An 18,552-nucleotide genomic window follows, 5' to 3' on the forward strand; every position below is an offset into this window, starting at 1 on the left:
TCCTGTTTTAGTCCCCCCCCCACTGTCATTTTGCACTATTTTTTTTTTATTAATTGGCCTGGCTTGTTATATTGGTTATTATTGTAGATTGTATTTTCCCAAATGTATGAATAAATAAAAAAAAAATCATATTTACTTCACAATATTTGTTGTACTGTGTAAAAACTTCATATGTATAGGCAGAATATAATTTGGCAAGGCTACTAATTACCAATATGAACCTTCTTTGCTGATGCACGTAAAATCAGTCAGTTTCCATATCCTTTTTAACACTCTGCACTGACATGTTTGCATGGTTAACTTCTGGATTTATTTTGAAGTTGTTATTCAATTATGTTGCTTAAATTATCAGTTGTAATTTAGTCTTTCTTGTAAGTCATTTCAACAACCACATTATTGTACTCTTGTTGAAGATACCCGGGTGTAAAACAGGTTGTTATCAAATCTGTATAATATTGAATAATGTGATATGTAAGCCCGGTCTAATGAAGATAATATGAGGCTGTTTAAAAAGTGCTTACTGGAAGCTGAGACAATCTTATCCCTCTGACAAAAGTGATATTGATATATTCTAATGAAGAGAAGCTGTATGGATTAGTTACAGAATTGTAATCCAGATTAGTTGCATGAGCTGTCCAATTTACATTATTGTCTTTTGTTGTGTAATTGAATTCATTTTCCTTCTTAACAGTTGGGAGAGACAAAGGCAGATTTACGTATCTTTCAGAATCCAATCCTTTATCCTTGCAACCTTGTTAATACTTTAAAATGATCTTTTTCCCTAAATTTCCCAGAGCACAGAGATATTAAACACCTGAATTTATGTTTGTTAAATCAGGTCGTATTCCTCACACATGCTTAATTTGTAGCTTTTTTTTCCATTCTTGTACCATAAATTGTTGAATGAATGTCATTTAAGCTCCATTTTTAGGCTTGTGACGACACAGCAGCCTGACAACTGGAAGCAAATGTTATATTGATCTCTTTTAGCCAGTATCCTCTTTTAATCTTTATTAATTTTCCATGTAATTATTCATATACTGCACTAGCTTAGCAGCCACTAACCTTATCTGTTCCAATTCACATTGCGTTTTGTGGCCAATTTGTGCTGCATGCACCGGGTACTTCAGGATAAATTAAACTGCAGCATCCCCCGTAACCTCCCCCACACCCTAATCCATTGCGTTGGTTTTCTGCTCTCTTGATTGGATCAGCAACACACAGTTTCTTTAATTTTCTTCTTCATTTGAATATTTACTGATTTATATTTACATTACAAAAGTACATGCTCCCATATGGGAAAATATCATTATGTGCGTTTGCCTGCAGGTTTAAGTACAGCATGCTGTATGCCTTAAGTACTGAGGTTACCTACCATTTCCACAGGGAAGTGTATCTAATACTAAAGATCAAAGATCAAGCAGTAGTACTTGCTTAAGAAAATTGGCTTTTAAAATATCTCTGCATTAAGAGCGATACATAACCATTATGTCACTGACAGAAAGCCCCTGAGTGAAAGAGGGAGAGAAAAACGAGGGAAGATGAGTGATGATTATTCAGCCATTCGCTTTGCCCAATTAAGCAATGACAAGTAATTGTTTAAACAAATTGCAACAGGACATATCTGAGGCACTCAGGGGTCATTTGCCTGATGTCAAATAATAAATAAAGACATAACTGGCTGACACACCACAAACGGGTGTGAACCACAGATTAAAAGGCCATATGGATAGAAGCAGGAACATCGCTGAGTGTGCTGTGATCTCCTCCCTGGGTGACTGTGGTCATTTACAATACAGATGTTCAAATGTCTCCTCCGTTCCTCTGGGTGGGGACGTGCTTTTCTCTGATCGAATCACCACATCCTACAACGAATTTCCATCAATTAACCTTAATTTACCAACTTGCACGGCAATTTCTGAAAAAATATGTCTGGTGATATGCTCTATGTTTCTCAATGTCATCGAACCTCATGAAAAGACTAAAACCAACAATGTACTGATCTGACTCACACGTACCGCCTGTGTAAGCTTGATGCTAGCTGTGTGTTGCAGAACTACACTGATGAACATGGAAACTACACAGCATTAAACAGTTGTCAACACATATGCAAATTTTTCCTGGTTGTGTAATGTAGTAGGCCTTGCAGCTTAAAGGGAACATTCAGATTTTTTTATGTGGGGTTATACTAGGTACTTATCCATAGTCAGTGTATTATCTACAGTAGTAACCTTCTTTTTTAAGAGGTTAAAATCTTTCGCTGCTGACTCTGTCCACAAAAGTACATTGCTTGGCAATGTTAGCTTGTTTAAACTGGAGGTATGCAAACCACCAACTACTGCAGGTAATACACTGACTATGAATAAGTATCTCATACGTCCCCACTTTAAAGTATCCAAACTATTCCTTTAAACAATTTAAGACTGAGAGTATACATTTGTGAGCTTTTTTCTTTAGGAGGAACAAATAGGCTTTAGTGAGCGAAACGGTAAGGACAGCAGAAAGGACTGAGAGATGGACTAACACACTGCTGGTTTTGGTTTCTTAATAGGATTTGTTGATGACAGAAAAAATGTAGAATATTATCAGCTTTATTCTTAAAATAAATTATTCAAAGAAAGAACTTTGGATGAACCTACAAGAACTTTGTTTGTAAGAATCAGTTAATACAGTATAATTAGGCTGTACCTTCTTCTCCCACAGTTCATATTTTACTCTCTGTTACCAGGCATAACCTCACCCCAGTCTAATATTGTCTGTTCTCTGAATCTACAAATAAATCACCCAGAAGCAATGCAGAGTTGTTTGTGTTCCCCTTTTCTTCTTCTTCATTTTATATTCCCCACATGCGCTTAGTCATCCCAGCTATGTGGCTAATGCTTGTAATCCTCCTCGTCAAACAGGGACGGCAGTTAGTCCATTAGCGTGGTTTCTCATGTTGATGTCAGGCAGGCCATTGGTTTGCAAGGGAATCTTGTTAGGGTTCTTATTGACATTGTGTTTCATTAACTTGATTAATGACATCTATTGGGGCATGCTCCACAGTAATCAACATCTCTGCAGAGAGGTGCTGTCTGCAGTCGACGTTGAGACTCTGTGGGCTTCTTCATGCCTACATTTGACTGGCCTTACGGTGTCCAGTTTGGTTCCTAAAGGCTGCACTCAAAAAGAATCCAATATTCATAAATACCAAAGCAGTAAGCAATAAGGATCATGAAGTAGACCCCAGATGGTCATTATCAGTTTCCATTTCAGAACTGTATGTGTGTTCCAGAAAATAGGCCCTTTGAAATTAAGGAAGTAAAAGTACACTGTGTCCACATCAGACAGGAATAGATCACTTAAGACAAACCTAATAAATAATTTGGTGATATGGTGATATACAGTAAGTGCTTATTCTGAGGCTCATTACCTCATCATCCTGCTGTTTGCTTTCTTTTCTTCACTATTTAAATATTGCAAGACACATATTACTAGCTGAAAGCCTTCTATTAGTCTGGTAATAACAAGAAAAAAATATTTGTGCAACTTTAGTATATAATGCTATACACTACACTCTAAAAAACAAAACCAAAGACATAGTTGGATGACATTGTGAAGTAGACTGGGATCATGGGAGCTGTTGTCCTCATTATTAAATAACAACCACTGCCGATGAAAATCTCTTAACATCATCAGGGCATCCCAGTCACTCACCTAATAGAGTGGGTTTCCCTTGGTAAAGTAATGGTAATGTATTAAAATGTTATTCATGTGACTTCCTTCCTCACTCTCTGACATGTCCTGTGTTTCCCTGGAAGTTATAGCAACAAGAGGCCAAACTCAATGCACTGTTAGCTTGAATAAAATGAAAAAGGAATAAAAAACAACAAAATAACAAAAAATATGTAGTGCTATTTATCCATATAGATGGTTTTGTTGTGAGTTTTGGAGATATTGGCTGTAAAGATAGTTGCCTTCTCTCCAGTATAATGGCACTAAATGGCACCCAAAAAAAAAAAAAAAAAAAAAAAAAAAGCCTATGAAAAATTCAAAACCAGTGTTTGTTTCTAGTAGGACAGAAAGTAGTTCCAGTAGATTCTGTATGCGACTGCTCACATCAAGGTCTGTAGATTATCTTGAATAACCAGGTCAAGATTTTTGGAAACCACCAGCCATGGCACTGCAAGCCAAGTGCCATTTAGTCCCATTATACCGGAAAGAAGGTAGACGTTTGTAAGACTGATATCTCCAAAACTCTGCAACTCACATTGAAAAAATCTAGATGGGTAAATAACACTATGTATTTTTGATTTTGGTCACTTTATGACGTTTAATGAACAACGGTCATTTTAAAAATCAACATTTTTTACAATAATACACAGAAAATTACAAATACTACACTCTAGTGTATTATAGTATACTGTAATACATATAATGGATGATTATACAGTATATAGTGTAATAATAAATCACTCAATTGTCTTTTTCAACATCCTGCCAACAACGTTTTCTGATTGGTTGGATGTCACGAGTAACACCTAATCCACACTGAAGGCTTTGTCACAGACAGGCAGAGAGATTAGAGCTCTGGTGAGCGAGTGGAGTTGTGTGTCAAAGTTACAAACATCATAATCTTATGATCCATTTCTCTGATGATAAGTATGTCCAGGTTCCCAGTTAAACCACTGAATATGTCTGAATTCACAACTCAATGGAGGCAAAACCATCAGCCTTTAAATCAGTCATTTTTGGATTTATTTTTTAAGACTCTGCGCCACACAGGTTACAGATTAGTCTGAAGTGCAATACTGTCTTGTTTTTTTCACCGCAACTCTGCATTGAGATTTGGGGAATTACAACTTTAAAAATTAACAGCTGCAGTAAAACTGTATTTCACACTCTGGTGGTTAAATTTAGTCCGTGGTATCAAACCAGCTTAATTTAATCCAAATAGTAAAGGAGTTTTAGTAAAGGAGTTACTTGAGTTTCTCAGGGAATCATTTTCACCCTAGTTGGAAACATTTGGGATATAATGCCAGAACTCAACTCAAAACAAAACATACAACTTGATCATAGACTATGGGGATAATCATTTTTGAAATTTTAATGAGGAAATTTTACATATTATACCTTCAAATGTATTACATTATCAAGAGGATAGTTTCCTGGTTAACATTTGAAGGAGAGCAGCAACAGCTGATACTTGCACATTTTCTAACATCTGTTGTTTCCTCAAGTGGCTTTTACTAAGCAATGAGTTTTCTCTCTCCATCTCTGTGTATCCTACATCTGCTCTTCTATCTCTCCCTTTAGGAGGGATCACATCCTGGGTCACTACATGGGAGATGAGAAGCTGCTGTTCTCAAATAACCCAAGAAAGGAAACACTGAAGGCCACCAGTTCCCTGCTCTAGGCACTGTATGCCAGGAAAAAGAGATACAAAAGCAGAGATCAAAAAACCCCACCTGGAATTCATATTTACCTTTCATCATCTGCCCTATACCCACATTGTACTGAGTTATACAGTATTTGCTAGTTCTCTTAAGGGGGAAAGCTGTGCTGGTGCAACTCCAAGCAGGTGGCTGCTGTGCTGCCAGGGATGCTGCTGTGGGAGCTGACTCAGATAATTTGCTTTTTCGGCTTATTTTCCTGGTGCATTTAGCTCAAAACAATGCTATCTGGCAAAGTAAGTGCGTAAGTGCAGCAGTGAATTAACAGTATATGTACAATATAATATATTAATATAAAGTCTTTCACTGTCAAGGGGTTTGCTAGTTTAATACTATAAGTGCGCACCATGGAGAGCATTTCAATTAAGAGATCAAACTAAATGTTAATTGCTTGGCAGGAAAATACCCAATAACTAATATCTCTTGCTTTTCAGAGCCAATTACTTTGATTTAATTTGATACCTGTTGATTTGGAGATGTGTATCCACTCTTACTCTGCTTAGGTCTTAAAGGGCAAACTGTGCAAAGTACTGTTGGAGGAGGGAAAGCAAACATGAAGATCATGGACTGATAAACAGTATCATAAAAATAACACATAACACAAATCAGTGGCTACAAATACAGGCACCAGTAGCATGCCAGGTACCGCAGATTAGGGCTGCAGATAACGATTATTTTCATCTTATCTGGGAGATATTTTCTTGATGAATTGGTTTAAAAAGTGTAAGAAAATAGTGATACATGTCCAACATAATCAAACCATTCAAGCAACATCATACATCTGAGGATATTCAGGTTTCCATCACACATACCAAAGAAAGAAAAGGGTAACACTATATTTGAGTGGGTGTGCTTAAGACTGACATAACACAGTCATAACTATGACATGACACTTTTCATGAACAAAAAGTTGTGATGTTCACGACTGGTGTCATGAAGTGTCATTCAGTCAGTTCTGTCATTTTTAATGCAAGTAGACATTTTGAGCTGTATCTGTAATGACAGCTTGACATTAACCAAGACAAAAATGTCTTTATGGCAACATGATATTAGCCAAGACAAATATGTCTTTGTTATGACAACTTCACATTAGCCAAGAGAAACATGTCTTAATGCCAATGTGACATTAACCAAGACAACAATGTCTTTGTTATGACAACTTGACACTGTCAAACTGAAAGAAACTATTTAGCTTTACATTAAACTGTCAAATGTAGTTGATTTTAACATTGGCTGTCATGAGACCATTATAATTGTTTCATGAATAATTCCCCTGATGTCAACTAAAGTGGCAACTTGTCATAAAGATGTCATACAGCCTAATAAATAAAGTGTTACTAAGAAAAGCATCTAATGCAGAAAATTAAAAGCCAGAACTGGGGAATGTTTGGTGCTTCTGCATGAAAAACAACATGTGCTGATTATTCCACTAATCGATTAATCAACTAATCATGTCTACTGGAGATAAATAAGAAACTTTGTTCATTTGGAAATAACACAATAAAAAGAGACACTGAACACATTTTTTATACGGTGGTCTGCAGGTAACAAAGCATGCAAACACAAACAATAAAGGCAACAAAAACAAGACAAGCAAACACCACAGCAAAGCACAATAGGCCAGAGCATCTCCCCCTCCAGCACACAACACACTGAATGACATACATTAAGTCTTTCTGCTGCACAGTGCTTTCTAATGATCCTCGCCATTAATACATCTGAGGAAGCTACCCCACATCTCAGTCAATTTCGACAGAGAATCTTTTAGTTTGGCTCGCATTATCTTGTATGAGTCTATGCCCATCAAAGGCTTGATCCAGTCCCCATGACAAGGTGTGTTTGTGTTTTTCCAGTTCCTTAATACAATCCCAGCTGCATAAAGGAAGTCTGCGAGAGCTAACCCAAACTGTGCCTTTGTAATTCCAGCTGGTAGAACAGATTTGTCTCGAAGAAGGCAAAACCGTGGTGTGCTGGGCAAGGGCTTATCCAACCACTCCTCAATTACCTCAACCACTCAGATCAAAAATTGAGAAACCAGGAGGTTATTGTTGATATTACTCAAATTCATGTTTTCTGAATCGTGTGAATGTTACAGATATTATAAAATACTGTATATATTATTATTTTATATTATAAAATAAGTGTGAAAAGTCAACAGATTATAGTGGGCCCAACATATCTTTGCAGATATAGGTTGAGGATTTAACCAGAGTCTCTTCTGCAAAATAGAGATATTTACTGACTAAACTGGAGAGTTAAAGGTTTAAAATTGCTTAATTTATTTAAATACATTTATAGCTTGGAATGTGTTCAGACATTACTTCTTCCTCAGGGCTTCCATAAACCCTACATCTATATAGTAAATGATGTGCATATAGTCTGTTTCTTCCTCTCTGACAGAAAAGAGTTCCATGACTTGGAAACTGGACAAAAAGTTATTTAAAGCAACATAAATTCCTCATGGATTTATCCATTACAGTGCTGTCTTGCACCTCAACTGTCGCCAAAAATGTGGAAGGAAACGCATCATCAGATAAGGAAGATCATTTAGAGCTGTCATAGACTATCTTTGATCACACTGATCATGACCTCCAAAGAGTCCTTGAATCTAAATCATTAAACAGCACATATGCATAATGCTACACAGTGGCGGACTCAGGCCGTCTGAGGAGCTGGGGCGAAAAATCTAAAAAGGCACTGGGTGTCCATGGATGGCATCACCACGGTGAAAATCATTATGCATTTAAGGTGAAAAAGTAGAGATAGCTACAACATACAAAAATGCAGCCTTGAGTATCTGCCAATACCAATACCTTTTGCCTCTCTTAAACAACTAAGCTGTCAAAAAAACATTTGTATGGATGAACTTTGCTTAACCAGCCATCTAAAAAACATCACTCTCAAACTACTCTGTGACACATCTCTCTTTCTTTATCAGATTCTAGTTTTTTTCACCCTCCCAGATAACTGATCCAGACATTTTGGCCAGTATCTGATTAATATTGATGTATCAGACCAGCACAAACCAATGAAAAAAAAATCTAATTCATCATTTAGATTAACAACTACGACTACAACTCTGTAATAAAAACACACAGGGAGGTATTTAACTATTTAAAGGAACATAGAGGCACAATAATTTTTAGTATGTAGGGAAGGACACCTTAGAGAGCACTTTACCACCTTTTGTCCCCTAGAGTGGCATCCTGAGGGCACTTTATCGTGTTTTTGTTTTTTGTTTTTTTTTAGCTTTAATGCCTTTAATTGATAGAACAGCTGAAGATATGACAGGAAATGGGAAGAGAGACTGGGGGAATGACAAGCAGCAAATGGCCACAGGGAGGAGTCTAACTTAGGCCACTCCAGAAAACTCACAGCCTCCACACATGGAGTGGACGCTCTACCAAATGAGCTACCCAGGTACCCCACTTTATTATGTTTGGTCCATTAGAAGGGCACGTTAGAGGGCACATTATCACATTTTGTCCACTAGAGGGGCACCCCAGAGATCATTTTGTCACATTTGGTCCTCTCAAAGGGCACTTTAGAGAGCACCATGCCTCATTTTGTACACTGGAAGGGAACCCCAGAGGGCATTTTGTCATGTTTTGTCTACTGGGAGGGTACCTTAGCAGGCACTTTAACATGTTTTATCTACCATAGGAGCACCCAAAGGGGCATTTCTGTGTCCTTTTTAGAGGATGGGGGTGTAGGGGATTACTTAGTGTGACACTATCAAATAATTGTACCTCAGCTTAGGTAATGTATTCAACTGGTCAGATGGGATCTGTCTATCTGGACTCTTGGAAACAATTTGAAGAGACATGCATCACCTTATTTTTTTAAGCCCTGATAAAATCCCGAGCATGTTTTCCCCAGCATCACTGATTTTCCATCCCTCAGCTGTGCCTGACTCGTGCCCAGCCGATTAAGTGATCAGAGACTGACAGACATAATTGATGAGCAACCACAGCCAAGCTCCTTTCATTCTGTCCAAGCACAGTGCAAGCCAGAGACATGACTGGGGCACCTTTAAGTCTCATCCTTTTAATTACACTCCAACTTAGCCAACCAAAACACTCAAACTCCTTGGGAACTCCTTCAGTAGAGTAATTTGCTGGAAAAGAGGAAAATGCAAAGGAAAGATGATCCAGTGACTCATACGCAGGCCAAATCAAATATCTTGATATGGGTAATATCTATGGGAGAAGTTCTGTTTCTGAAATTCAGCCTCTTTTCCTCTCTCTGCCACAAAATGCTGATTGAACTTGTACATTTAGCTTAATTCTGAAAAACACTGAGGTCTGTCAGATCTTGGGGTTAGTCTTTGGGCTACTGGAATCAATGATTTTTGAAATAAAATCACTTCTAGTAGCATAGACATGGTTCAAACTCTGAAGCCTAATTTATGTTTTGAGAAAAGTGACACTATTGTGCAAAAAGAAAGACAACAAAGAAAATCTTTGTACTCAGACAGAATCCTAGCATACTGCCAACCTGTCATGTTATCATGTGCAGCAAACAACTGCCTACTTACACATTCAACAGAAACAGTGCAACGTGAGCATCCCATTGGAGTCCATCTTCACCAACTACTCAGAAAACATCTGCTTGCTGCTCAACTGTGTTAAACAAACATTAGTTCTGGGGCGGTAGAGTCCACCTGGCTTGTCTGAGCTTGTTTGGAAATGGCTAAAAAAATATGATCTATGTTTGGGTCAGAGAACCAAAACAATCCAACTTCCATCTGACATCTCCCATTTTAACCAGTACCAGTATTACAACAACCTCTTAACAGCTCGTGCTTCACTTGCAATTTCAGGTATCTACAGCACAAACATTTCACTGCATGATGCCAGTGAACATCAGAGCGTGCCAATGTGAAATGTTATTTGGCCGCACAGGTGCAACTAACTCTGGGTTCTGACACTTGGATTGGCAAAATTCACCAAGCTACCATGCTAATTAATCTGTTAACAAATCTGTTTTCTCTCCTCTCTCTTTCTTATTAGCAGTTTTCAGAGCGTTCAGCCAGCAGCCTCTCAGTTTTAGCTGGCTGCGACCGCTGCTGTCACCAGTTAAAATCAATTCAGCTGTCGCTAATTAATGTTTATTCCACAAGTGAATGTGAAACTTTTTGACTATAGTGCACCTAAAATAAAGGTAACCATATATGGAGTGTTTGTCTGTTTTTCAAGTCTCTGTTCTTCCATGTACGTATTTACACTGAGCAGTAGGCCTGTGAGCACTGTTTGTAAGTTATGTTTGTAGTGTTTGACAGCTCTGTCTTTAAGGTGCCATTTAGGTTGTTTTCAGGATTAACTCTTTTACATGTAGGGATTTCCTGAATAGCCTTTTGGGCTTTGAAGTTTCAGCAACAATTATGACCTTTTTTGAAAGCAGCTACAGTTGCTACAATCCGAGGGTAGGGGTTGGATCACAGTGTATGTGCCTCCTCTACAACCAAATGGCCGCCTTGGTGTCGCTCATGCTGCTGGTTTTTTGTTGGTCTGCGTTCAACTCGTGCTAAAGCTACTGTCTATCTCTGTCAGAGAGATGGCAGTCCAAGGGACAACACAGACAGCAGGGGAGGCTGGCACAGTGTGTCCAGTGTAAGCTGAAGCTCCAGCTCCAACTGCAGCGCTGTGTCTGCCAGAAACGCAGCCTGAGAGAAGCACGTAGCCGGGGAACCCACGCCAGAAGAAGCAGAAGCAGCAATTTCAGCGCAAGCTTGATGCAGACCAACAAAATACCAGCCGCACAAGCAACACTGAGCCGCTACAGAGAAAACATATACTACATATATATGCAGTATATACTAATTTTGCCATTCGAATAGCATCATAACAAACAAAGCTTCCAAGCATTCGTTATGGCCCTATTTACACAGCTGTATTAGATTATCAAATCCTGACTAGTTTAATCCTGACTTTGTGGTATATTTTATCATCATCTGTCTTGTGTTGTGTGTCTAAGTCACTGTTATTTCTTGGCCAGGAGAAACAGCAGTATTGTGGAAAGACAGATCCAGTGTAGACACTGACAGGCGACTGTAACTGCTAATGATGTGCTGCTTATGTGCTGCTTTCAATGTGTAGCTAAAGAATAATGTTTAAAAGTGACCAGAGGTTGTGTAGGGCTGCAGTGGATCTTTGGATCTAACTGAGATTTAAAGAAATGTTTAGTTGTAACGAACAGACATCTTGTGCTGTTTTCAGTTATCTGTATGTGCTGAGATGTTAAAGTTTGTAACCTCTGTTTGCATGTTCGGGGATCAAATCTAACATCTGACCTCACTAATTGATTTTTTCTTGCATGTCTCAGGGCTTCACCAATTTCCCACAGAGCAGAATGTTCACAGAGATAATATCTTCCCACGCCCAGTGCTAGACAGGTAGTGATAATATATGAGGCCAGGAGTACTCACCGTCCTCCCGAGACTTCTGAATGAAAGCATCGACGCCGCTTTCTCCATAGTTCCCCTCTGAAGCCACTGTGGAGACGTAGTTCCAGCGCATGGCCTTTACAATGTCCACCATGGCCTGGGCCTGGTAGGTGTCTGGAGGCACCACGCGTGAGAAGAAGTCATACCGGGTGTTGTCACTGAGCTCTGGAGCTGTGGAGGCGTAGCTCACCTGGGGTATCTGCACAGGAAAGATATTGATTTTATATTATAAGCCTGAAACTTCTAGTAAAAATAGTTATTGGGAGAGACAGAAGAATAGAGAGAAGGCAACGTTCAACAACAAGGCAATTCAAAAGTGCTTTACATTAAGACATAAAAGACATTAAGAAATCATCAACAAACACAAATGTACATAAAAAGGCAATATAAAAAGGACATATATATAAAATAGAAGATACAAAATAAGCTAAAATAGAAGAAGTTAAACAGGAGAATAAAAATTGTAGTGCAGTGCAGGATATAGATATATAGCTCTGAATTTAATTTAATAAAAAGCAGTGGCAAACAGAGAAGTTTTATGCACTGATTTAAAAGAACTGAGAGTTTGAGCACCTCAAGTTTTTTAGGAGTTTAATGCAGATATATGGTGAAGGTCGGGACGGTTTATAATGGAGCAACTATTCTTTCACAAACAAGGCGGCCACTGTAAAGATATGAGAACTGGTGTGATGTGATCCGTTCTGCTGGACTTAGTGACCGGACACACTCTGAATCACCTGCAGCTGTTTGGCCTTGTTCAGACTGCCAGCCCAAATTCATTTTTAGGAAATCCAGCTTGGTTTAAAAAAAAGTCTAGACAGCAAAAAAACAAAAAACAAAAAACACACATCCGAATTGAAAAAATCTGATCCAAGCCACTGATCCAAGCCACATTTGGAGGTGGTTTGAAATCTGAATTCAATTGGATTTCTACAGATGTGTCTCAGTCTGGACGCTCTGGATGCTCAAACAGGATGACAGAGCATCAAGTAAAGAGTATTGAGAAGTGCTGCAAAGTGGCTGAACAGAACACATGCTGCTAATAGCAGCAAGGTCTGGAAGACAAAACAGAGAACAAGAGTCCATGGACAGCCACTGAAATAAATTGTCTGCTGGCTCCTTGTGGAAAGGCTTGGAACACCAACTTATCAGTGTGAATACTTGGAGGTGTACATATTTACGTACTATGTTGTTACCACAGCAACCGATACAGATAGGCTGATGATGTCTAGACACACAAATCCGAACTTATCACTTCCAAATAACAGACAAACTATCTTAAAAATCTTTTTTTTTTTTTATCAAGAAACAAGTCTGAGTTGCCTGCAGTCTGAACAAAACCTTTGATTACTCTTTTAGAGAGACCTCTGAATCCACCATTGCAATAAACGTGGACAAGTTTGATCTCTTAAAGGAGCAATATGTAACAATTGTGCATCCAAAAACAAATACAGCAGTCCAAATAGTGAGTTGGAGCCACAGACTATTTAATATATAATCTATGGTTGAAATGAGTTGTTTGACAGACAAGCTTTACAATATTTTGACCTCGACTTAATGTGAAGCAGACAAACGATAACAAGTTACAGACCAGAATAATCTCTGTTGACACATCATGGAAAATTTTATGATTTACTACAATAAGAATATTATAGATTGATCCTTGAAATGCACAATATTAAATTTCTGTCGCTAGGTGCCTCTCCCACATTAGAACGATAACAAAACACGTATTTTTAAGTTTTATTCATGTTACGTTCAGTCATGTTTGCTGAATACCTCCGTCACTCTCTGGTGTATCCCGTGTGCTCCTGAAGTTATTGTAACTAGTGGCAAGTAGAAAATAACCTTCACTTTGGATAAATTATGGATTTACTCTGGGCTGTACATCGTTGGAAACATTTAGGATAATGTAAGAAAACAGCTTCATAAAATATGTAACATATGTCTAGTGTTTTTTAGACATTTTAATGCAGAAATGTCACAGATTATATCTTTAATTCCTGACATATTCTTGAGTCGGCTGTTTCTGTAATGGTCTTAATGTGGCTATTAAAATTTAGGTCAGAGTCTGTGACAGCACCAATATTTCTGGCCTGGTTTGCGGTCTTTAACGCCAGTGACTGAAGCTGGGCTCGTCTTTGGCTCCCAAGAAATTTATTTCTGTTTTTATCTTAAAAATGTTGTGGATATCAAACCAGATTTTAAGGGAGAGGTCTGATGGTATCCAACAAGCTGTCATCCTTTGAGACTTAAAACAGAGCGACTGATCCTAAACCCCCACTGAGCCTTTTAACACCCAGCCTGAGCGCTCCCTTATGCTGCAGCAGGCTGGCCAGGTCACAAGCTGAGATGATAAGCATGTGAGACTCATGAGTATGGGTCACCTGCTAAACATAAATTGGTCTCTTGACATCTTAACATAGCATGTTTTAGACACTGCAGAATGTGCTTGCTAAACTGCAGCTTCTTACTTAGTTAAAAATGATAGAAAAAATTAAATCATTGTATTTATTTTATTATATTTCTTACATTCCCCACTGCTCCAGGGCTCACAGTAGTAGCTTTTAGAATAGTAAAGCTTTATAAATGCCACAACTTGCATCATGGCAGCCTTCTGTTGCTCCCACTGCTCCAAAGATTTTACTGATGCATGTGATGAAGAAAGAAAAACATTACATAAGAAACTTAAATAGAAAAATAAATAGGTCAGCTAAAGCATGAAGCCTTTTCTTGACTGACCATAATTTTAGATTTTCTGGTTGTTGTTGTTGTTGTTTCTCAGCACAGGGGACTGTTTTCAGGGATTGCACCGTGTCAGTTTTTGTAATGGGTAAACTGTGTTCGTGTAAATGGAATTTTTCATCCCTATGGCACACAGTGATTCACCAAACAGAAGGCAGGGGTGTTTCCTGGTAATGATACACGGTGTGCCTTTTTGATGAGGATCCCTCGTCATGTTTTTGTGTCTCCAAACAAACTGACGAGAAGGTGCACTCAGTGAAACACAATACTAATGAAAAACAGCCCTCTTTTCCCTCTAGATGCCTCTTTGCCACATGCAGCATTTCATTATCACAGAGAACAGACCTGTAGGCTGGCATACACGCACCCAAACACACACACACACACACACACACACACACACACACACACACACACAGAGATAACCCTTGATATTAAACATCTGACTTCAAGGCAACCTTGTCTCACCATGATAAACACAGCTGTGGTCCAACTTGCTTATTTGGGTAAAAATATTTAAATAAAAACTGCACTTTTATCTTGACTTCATCCATTGGCCACAGACTGTCTGTGATACCATACAGATAAAGAGAGAATACAGACTAGAAAATAAGAAATAAACATGTAGAAAGGTGGTGACTTAGAAGAGATCTAATAAATGATCCAGGTGATACTATTGAGTATGCATGGAACCTGTCATTGGTCTAAAAATGTTAGCTGTTATGTGCTATAAGTATAGTATATTTAGTGTTAAAAATATTAGGGCCAGACTAAACCTAATAAAATAGATCAACACTGCAAACAGAGGTTCACCAGAATCTATTTCCTTTTCAGAAACAGATGAATGTATATAGTATTTTAGTAAAAATGTTTGTGTAATGAGTAATATTGTATCTGCTATGATTTAATCAGCAGGGACACAACAGTTTCTTGTTGTTATCATAATATGGGGTGGGCTATGACCACTATCAAAATAAATTAGTGTTTTTATCCTGTGTCATGCTATAAAACATATCACTATGTTTATGTGAAATGCTATTCATAATCTGTATTCGCACAGGACTAGTATTACCTAGGAACCCCTAGTGATTTGTAATAATGGTGGAGGTTGTCTGTGATCTTAATCCCATACAAATCTGCCATGTCCGTAATTAAGTAAAAAAAATTCCACCACAAATAATGGGCATTTAAAATGAGTGATGATGACAGAAAGTTAATGCTTGTAATGCATGCACAAAGTCGTCAAAACAACTCCAAAATATATTATTAATAAGAAGAACAGATGCTCTGCTTTTGAAATGTTGATGCTGCACAGAGTCTTGACATCATATCTGGGGTATAATGTCAGCACATTCAAGTCAAATACACACTTCACTTATCCACTGTGAATGTCCAACACCAAACAAAGACGTGGGGGCTAATTTCTAAATCATATGAGTTGCACTAGTAATACCAGTCTCATGCAAATAGGACTACGGGATCCAGCACAAAATGTTTTTCTGTATATATGCTATATATTATATTCTAAATGTGTATATATAGAGAAGTTAATGATTAATCATTAATCAACTAATCACTGTTAGGAATTTAACCGAACCAAAAGTTTATTAACTGATAAAGTATATGGTATGTGTATCATTTCTTTTCTCTCAGCTTGGTTTGGTCTAATTTGTCAGTTTATAAATAATTACAGCCCGTTTTACATAATTTTGTTTGCTGGTGCCATGTTGAAAAAGGACAGGTGGACAAGAGCAGCTGTTTGAGTGAGAGTCTTAGCTATAGTTTTTTGATTTCCTACTTTCTGTTACCAAATTTCCATACTTCATGCTACATTAAAGCTGTTGCCCTGTCCCAATTTTATATGGCAAACTCATTCTAATCAGGTTTAGTATATAATGTGTGCACGCCAAAAAAGTTTTTTCACAATGCAATGCACAAAATAAATGGAAGAGCTGCTGAAAGATGGAAAAAAATTATATATACTGTGGGCTGCGATGAAACAGTTCAACAAAGATCTTAGAAAACATAAAAGTAGTATTACGTAGTATTGCATGGAAGTGGATGCATTTGGGACACAGCTTGTGTCTTTTTATCGTAGTATATGGACAGGTATGCAGTGTTCAGGTTGTTTAAAGCCAAATCAGTCCAATAGTTTAAATATGTAAACCTTAGATGATGAAGAATCTGTGCTGACTTCACAGACGTATAACATGAAACAAAAAAGACATGCTTTCCCTCTTTGTTTGGTACATGGGGTTTGTTTGGGGTATTTTCAGTCTTTTCCACCACAGTCCTATCCACGCCTGTCCGAGCGACCCCAGCTTGGTTTGAAATGTATTCATTAAGACAGGTTAGAGGCTGGAGTCGCTGAGGTACTTCACTTCAGTACCGAGACCTTCAGATGATTCCCTGAGCGTGCTTCAGTAAGGGAAAAACATGAAATAATGATACGGAAAACATAATAATGGAACTGAGTGTATTCATGGACTGGAATTTTTAAGAGCTTGTCTAACAAAGCATAACGTACCACTGATTGAGGTTATTCAGGAACAAAAAAAAAATGACAAAAAGGCTCTTTGAGAAATGTTCAGTATTTTTTACACCTACTTCTCTATTCAGCAGTGTGGGCATCCTTGTAGATGGTCTAAATCCTTACGGATGTTTTGTTCAGTGGAATTAACCCCACACAAGGTGTCTGTGTCCCTGTAATTGAAGTTATTGTTTTGTTATGTTGTAATTAAAAATGGTTCTACTAATTAGGATTTGTTTTTTTGCCAGGTGTATTCCTCTTCCCCTCATCCAGCTGCCCCTTTCCTGTTTCCTCCCGTACTGGGGATCACACAGAGACATACTGATTGGTAAATGGACAGATGGATGAACAGACTATGACTATGAGCCCTGCAAAACAGCCCCGAGGACCTGCAGTGCATCAAATGATCAAGGGTTTCTTTCTCCACATTAAAACGACAGAAACAAGGTTGAGTGGACTGCTGAATACGGAATAACACATAGTATGCACAACATGATTGCACAGAGATTAAGGTGCAGTGCATCTTGTTATGTAGCTTGCATCTGACATGAACAAAAGTTCATTACTTGAAGGAGTTCTTTCAAGACAAAAACAAATCATATGTAAGTTTGAATGAGTATGTTCCCCTGTGTGGCGTGTGACTTTGTCAGTTATGACACCCAACGTGTTCTCTGCTGAGCACGCAGCTGGGTGCAAAGCTGTTTAATTGTTGAGACTATAAGCAGGTACAGTTCTGGGTCCAAAATAGCAGATTTCTGTAACACTGTGTCAGTTGCTGTGAAGATAACAAGTTGCTGTTTGCTGAGAGAGATGTGCAAAGTTTCCATCTTGACCGGAATATTATATGATCTCACTCGTCATTCAGCACCTGAGTTTGTGAATGCAGTGGGGAAACACTTATTTCACTAATTTTAGAAACATAGTTATACATGTATTGGAACTTAACATTCATGCATTTCAGTGAGAATCACACCCCAGTGGAACATGGTGTAATGTCCTTATAAAATGCAGCATTAGTCTTTGCTTCTGACTTCTGCTACGTACTAAACAGGCACTGTTTCACATGTGAGACTCTTTGGGGTTTTTATAACATATTACTTTATATAGTTTGAGTTTGTAAACAATCTGAATATTGTTGTGTATTACAGAGGTCAACAATAAGAAAGCCCTTCAAGCTAGCAAATCTAGCAACTCACAAAAGTAATGAAGCTATTTAGCTATTTTTAGGATTAATTAATGGTCCCAGTACATATGGTTTTGGTTTCATACGCTAACTTGTATTGTGACTAAAAAAAAAAATGTAGTGATTGTGTATTTCATATTCATCATATACAGTAAGTGCACAATGCAATGTGCATCAATCAACTAATCACTTTTTGAGGAATTTAACTAATTAAAAG

At 38.0% G+C, this 18,552-nt stretch overlaps 1 protein-coding gene across 1 annotated transcript in view; it reads right to left on the bottom strand.

Annotated features, from left to right (window-relative positions):
* Nucleotides 1-18,552, bottom strand: part of LOC146332062 (metabotropic glutamate receptor 4-like) — a 233,787-nt gene that overhangs the window by 89,064 nt on the left and 126,171 nt on the right. The window contains exon 3 of the mRNA XM_084738654.1: nucleotides 11,860-12,076. Within this exon, the coding sequence (XP_084594780.1) occupies nucleotides 11,860-12,076 (217 nt within the window). The remainder of the gene's footprint in view (nucleotides 1-11,859; nucleotides 12,077-18,552) is intronic.

This window comes from Lutjanus erythropterus, chromosome 2 (genome assembly GCF_056507025.1).
Source record: "Lutjanus erythropterus isolate fLutEry1 chromosome 2, fLutEry1.hap2, whole genome shotgun sequence".
Lineage (NCBI taxonomy): Eukaryota > Metazoa > Chordata > Actinopteri > Lutjaniformes > Lutjanidae > Lutjanus > Lutjanus erythropterus.